This window comes from Myotis davidii, unplaced genomic scaffold (assembly GCF_000327345.1).
Source record: "Myotis davidii unplaced genomic scaffold, ASM32734v1 scaffold648, whole genome shotgun sequence".
Classification (NCBI taxonomy): domain Eukaryota; kingdom Metazoa; phylum Chordata; class Mammalia; order Chiroptera; family Vespertilionidae; genus Myotis; species Myotis davidii.
This window is the reverse complement of record NW_006299603.1, coordinates 865,217-871,053: the sequence shown is the minus strand read 5'-3', so window position 1 is coordinate 871,053 and position 5,837 is coordinate 865,217. Positions and strand designations below refer to the sequence as shown.

General features: G+C 61.5%; 1 protein-coding gene across 1 annotated transcript in view; it reads right to left on the bottom strand.

The window, feature by feature from the left end:
- Positions 1-2,951: 2,951 nt before the first annotated feature.
- The window catches only part of STXBP2 (syntaxin binding protein 2), a 7,074-nt gene continuing 4,188 nt past the window's right edge, over positions 2,952-5,837 (bottom strand). Inside the window, exons 14-19 of the mRNA XM_015571530.1 lie at positions 5,670-5,808; positions 5,252-5,361; positions 4,465-4,560; positions 3,704-3,789; positions 3,435-3,592; positions 2,952-3,105 (exon numbers count right to left, since the gene is read on the bottom strand). Coding sequence (XP_015427016.1) covers positions 3,020-3,105; positions 3,435-3,592; positions 3,704-3,789; positions 4,465-4,560; positions 5,252-5,361; positions 5,670-5,808 — 675 coding nt within the window. The 3' untranslated portion in view covers positions 2,952-3,019. The remainder of the gene's footprint in view (positions 3,106-3,434; positions 3,593-3,703; positions 3,790-4,464; positions 4,561-5,251; positions 5,362-5,669; positions 5,809-5,837) is intronic.

The following is a 5,837-nucleotide window of genomic DNA, read 5'->3' as shown; positions in this document are numbered from 1 at the left end:
TCCCAGCGGGGAGCTCTGCTCAGCCACAAGCCAGGCTGACGGCTGCCAGTACAGCAGTGGTGGTGGGAGCCTCTCCTGCCTCCTCAGCAATGCAGTAGGGATGTCTGACTGCAGCTTAGGCCTGCTCCCCGCTGGCAAGTGGACATCCCCCAAGGCTCCCAGGCTGCCAGAGGGATGTCTGACTGCCACCTTAGGCCCAATCCCCCGGGGAGCAGGCCTAAGCCAGCAGGTGGTCATTCCTCGAGGGGTCCCAAACTGCGAGAGGGCACAGGCTGGGTTGAGGGACACCCCCCCGAGTGCACAAATTTTTGTGCACCAGGCCTCTAATATGCTTATAATGTGACCACTGGAGACCCTCAGATCTGCCCCACCTCAAGCCTCCCTGGTGAGCTCATGTGTCCAGTTGCCTCCTGGGGGTCTTGAATAGTAAGAACATAAATCATACAACTAGTGGGTTTCCATACAAACCCCCTAGTTGCTGAGAGGCAGTTCTTTTGAGAAGGACCTCAGTTCATTCCAGCAGAAGGAATGTAAGGCTGGAAATCATCTTCAAGAGTTCATGGGTCCAGTGGCGAGAGCTGATGGCTGCTAACATCCCCAGGTGGAGAGCTGGTGGAGACTAAGGGTGCCTCTTCGTCGGTTGGGATGGTGAATCCTAAGGAAGAAGCTGTAGATCACAAGGAAGCAGCCAGTCAACTCCAGGAAGGGGACCGTTCCCCAGGATGGGCGGAGAACCCCAAAGACGCGCCCCTGAGGAAGTAAAGCAGAGGCCTCTCAAAGGTGGTGACATTGGAACTAAGACGGGGAGGAGGGAGGGATGCGAAAATTTGGAGGAACAGCCTTGCAGGCAAGGAGACCCACAGGTGCAAAGGCCCTGTGGCAGGGACCCTCGTGCTGCTGGAGCAGCTGTGACTGATAAAGTGGGAAATGGAGTTGGGGAGGGGGCTTCACTGGACGCAGACAGAGGGAGGTTGGCATTTATTCTCATAGGAACGTTTTGAGGACTCTGGGTCATGGGGGGAGGGCCTGGCATGACACCTGGGACACTGTCAGCCTGATACCGAAGGCGGCCGTGGCCCATAGGGGCTCAGGAATACTCGTATAATCAAAATACCCTTAGGTCGGAGACATGCCTGGGTATAAATAAAGGGCAAAGGTCAAGGCGGCCATGCAACAGAGTTTTGTTGCGGCTCAATTACTGAGCACACCTTGACCTTCTCACCCGGTGTTTCTAATTGGAGTCACCTAAGCCCCCGGTGCAGCCGCAAAGGGGCAAAGAAACCGGGAAGTTGAGGCACAGCGCCCCCTGGTGTTCACAGCGCTTACCTACACCAGCGGGTCCTGGAGGAAAACCGCCCCTTCCCAAGGAGGCGAGTTTAAATGTTTTTAAAAACGCCTCCCCGCAACCCCCGTCTCCCGCCAGTTAAATCGCTTCCGTGCCGAAGCCTCGCCAGGAGCCGTGCGTCCACGGGAGCCGTCTCAGGAGTGGGTACGACCCACGTTCACACACACACACACACACACACGCGCGCGCGCGCGACAACTTTGCACCACCCTCCTGCCCTGGTTGGAGTCATAAACCCTAGAATTGCTGGGGCGGACTCGGGGCTTCCCCAGGCCCCACCTACGCACTGTGCGTGCGATTCTTCTAGGAAAAGTGGCCTTAGGCCCCGAATTCTGAAAAGAGCAGTTGGCTCCAACATCAGGGCCAAGTCCTCAGCAGCGGAAAACGGCCCGGGGTGTCCCGCCCGGTCCCAGCCCAGTGCGGGCTACAGCCCAGGGCTGACCCCCGGGGTGACCGAGTGAAATGAGCCGCGCTCCGGGGCGGGGAGGGGCAGCCACGCCCAGCTCACCCGCCACCCGCCAGGCCCTGGCCTCTGGATACCGTCCCTCCGGCTTCGTACCACTCTCCTGCGTTTGCCTCCCCTCTCCTCCCCTCCCTGACTCCTCTTCGTTCTCCGCTCAAACCTGCCTCCTCCAGGAAGCCTTCCCTGACTGCCCGGCTGGCCTCCCACAGACCCCTCCGCCCGGCGTCTGCCTGGCTATGCATCTGCACCCCAGACGAGTGTCTTCATCTGTCCTATCAGTGCTGCTGACTCACATCTCACTTCAGCTGAGTGTTCTGGGCTGAACTGTGTCCCCCTAAAATCCGTATGTTGAAGCCCCAACCTTCATTACCTCGGAATGTGACTATTTAAAGGGCCTTTAAAGAGACAAGTTAAAATGAAGTCATGAGGGTGGGACCTAGTCTGCGCAGGGAGAAGACAGCTGTCTAGGAGTCCAGGAGAGGGGCCTCAGGAGAAGCCAACTCTGCCAACATCTTCATCTGTGCTTCCAGCTGCTCAGCCGGGAGAAGACAGCTCTGTTGTGGAAGTCACGGGGACTGTGGGGCTTGGCGATGGCAGTCCTGGGAAAGCCACACTCCGGTAAAGGCTCTGAGAAGTCTGAGTTAGGAGCCCTTGGGAAGACCCTGGGGTTAGGAGGAGGGTGAGCAGGGAGAGTTCTAACTTGCTGGGTGGGAGTCAGGCATGATTTGCTGATCCTGGGAGCTGGAGGAGACCCCAGCCTGTGGGGCTGCAGCCTCTCTGGACAGTTCCCAGGGGCGTGGGAGGGAGCACTGTGTTTGCTCCCATTGGCGCCGTCAAGGTCACTCTAGCGACACTGGAGGAACAGCAACCATCACCCATCAGCTTTCTGCCACCATCTCTTATTTCCTCTGCAGAGCATGGCATCACCAGCCCCGTTGTGGGGAGGGAACCCAGCAGATCGGCCAGGACCTAACAACTAGTCGGTCTGGGAGACACTATTCAAACCAGAGCCCAAGTTCTTCACCTCCACTCGGCCCCAGGCGTCCTCTGGCAGGACCGCAGGGTGTGACGGGCTAGAGGCACAGGCCGCCCCGGAGGCCGGCCGTGACCGCGCCCTCGGAAAGAATGCAGATGGGTGCTGGCCCCAGACAGAAGAGAGGACTTTATTTTTCTGGAAAGGGAGGGGTGCAGGTCAGGGTGGGCCTGGACGGTCAAGGCAAGGAAATGTCCTCTAATTTCTGGTCCAGCATCTTGAGGTCGTCCAGGAAGCGGGTTGGAGTGAGGATGTGTGAGGAGCCTGGGCAGGAGGGGAGGGTTGAGGTCGATGCCTCGGTCCCTGACACCTCCCAGCCAGGGAGGCTCTCACCAGGAGACCAGGCCTTGGCTCTGAGCACCCCGTGTACACACAGGGGCCAGCCCCAGCCGACCCCTTCCGGGGAACCCAGGCCCCTTCCCTCATCCGGGCTCTCAGGCACTAGCTCTGCAGAGGTGGGCGCTAAGCACCCAGCTGTCAGGCCCACCTCCTAAAGGACCTGGGAGTCCAGCCCCAGCCCAAGGGACCCAGGCACGGGGGAGTCAGGCTCCCGGCCCCACCCCAGCCCAGGGACCCCAGGCCTGGCTCCTCACCAATCAGCACCTCCCACTTGCCATCCGTGGCCCTGGTCACTTCGTAGGCGGCCCTCATTTCTGACATGGCCACGCCACCCAAAATGTAGATGATGAGCCGGGGCCCCGCCCGAGCCTCCACACCAGCCTTGTTCTTGTGCCAGTGGCCGAAGCGGGCACTGTGTGGGTGGGACACGGGGAGGGCAGAGGTCAGTCTGGGCAGGAGACACCCCCACGCCCCTCAACTAACGGGCCTGGGCACCAGCAGGGGGCAACCCCAACACCGTCACCTGACTGCAGCCTGAGAGCTTGGCACGGGGGCGGGGTCCGACACAAAGGGCCACAGCTTCCGGTCCAGCCGGTCCTCCACAGCATCCTGGGCCAGAAGGGAGGCTTAGGAGAGAAGCTTCAGGCGATGGGCCCAGGCCCTGGGATCCCTCACGAGGTGTTTCAGGAGCCACGATCCGGGCAGACAGGAGCCACCATCTGCCTCTCCATCCCCTTGGGGACCTAGGAGTCTGGACCCTCTGTCCTTGTTGGACTCCGGTGCCCCTCAGAGGCCCGGGCACCAGGCGCTCATGGTCCTTGGAGGAGTCAAGGTCACTGGCCCCGAGCATGTGGGAGTGCCAGGACTCCGCAGGGACAGCAGGCTGGGAGCCAGGAAGCGGGCCCTGACCCGGCCCTTTTTCTTTTTGCTGCTTTTGGTGCCGAGGATGGGCAGTGGGGAGGCACGGGGGGCGGGGGGCTTTCCCAGAGACAGGGGAGGAGACTAGGGGGTGGAGGCACAGGAGGCACCGGTGGGTGGAGAGAAGCTGAGCCCTCCCACAAGGGGCCCTTCTGCTGCCCCAATTCCTTGGGTGCGGGTTTGGGGTACCCCCTGGCAGAGCAGACTAGATGCTGGGGATGCCTGTAATAGGGATATTTCATGATGCCCCAAGGCTCTGAGCATGAGGGGGCTGAGCTGATGCTTGGATCAGGGCAGGACTCGGTGGGGGCAGGAGAGGTGAGGCCTCAGCCCCTATCCTCCCAGGGCCCACCCCACCCGTGGTACCTCCATCACATCCTTGACGACTGGAGTCCAGCGGGACAGCTGATAGGTGGGCTCCAAGCGCTCCCTCCGCTCCAGCCGGCTGGAGGCCCCAGGGCCCTGCAGGCGGTGGGGGATTGAGGGGGAGGCTGGGGGCTCCTGCTGCTTGGGCGGTTGCAGAAAGATGGGGATATGGACAGAACTAGAGAGAGAGAGAGAGAGAGAGAGAGAGGAAGAAATACAGAGACATGAGACAAAGAGGGAGCACAGAGAAAGAGGACAAAGAGAGGAATGAGGACAGAGATGGGAGGACACAGAGAAACAGTGGAAGGGAGAGGTGGGAGGTGGAGCTAGGGGACCGGGAGATGGGAACTGAGAGGCGCATGGGGTGTGGGGGATGTGTAGGGCCAGACAGGAGAGGCTGAGCAGAAGGCTGAGCAGGGGAAGCTGCTGTGTGTGCTGGGTGCACAGGAGTCCTCTGAGACGCCCAGGAGCCCAGGCCACTGTGTGTTCTCACCGCAGGGCTAGCAACGAGCTACCTGCCGTGGGGACTGCACCACATCCCCCAGGACCTGGGCTCCGCCCACACCTCACCACCCTGCTAAACGGTGACCGCGCTGGGGACAGACCAATCACTGCACAGCATGCTCTGCCCCCCACCCCGCCCCACCCCAAACCACACCATACCCTGTGGACCCCACCCCCCAGGGCTCAGGCTGACTCATGCCCTCTCCACAGGCACCACCCCCACTAAGCCTACATCTGCCTCCCACCCAGACTCTGCCGGGCCCCCCCCCGACCCCCTGCATACCCCAGGGTTGGTGACAGTGGCCCCCAACTGCTCCAGATTCCGGATGAGGCTGCTGTGGGCCTGCACGTTGGCGTGCTGGATCAGCTTGGCCAGGTTCTCCTCACTGACACCTGGTGGAGGGGTGGGTGGGATTCTCACGGGGTGGGCGCTGGGAGGGCAGGGGGACAGAAGGTGGCCATGCGACCTCCTGGTTAGGGTGTGTGAGGAGGTCAAAGGGCCTGCAGGGCCTGACATCAGGTTCTGGGTGGGGATGGAGCCTCGCAGGGCAGATGGGGGAGGGGGTGTCCTCTGGAATTAGTTGAGGGGCCCAGTTGGAAGGAGTCACAGGTTCTCAGGGTCCTGCGTGCTAACGGAGCTCGCATGTCAGTGAGGGGGTGTCCTGAGGAAGCACAGGAGCCCAGACCCCACCCCCACCCACCGTTCCGCAGGAGAATGTAGAGCAACAGGACGCGGATCTTGTCGTAGGCGGGCACCGCCGCGTCCAGCAGCACGGGCACGATCAGCTTCATGGCGTCCTTTATCTTCTCCCCCTCCGCGTCCGAGCCCAGGGCCAGGTCCTGCGGGGAGCGGCCAGCGGTCATGCCAG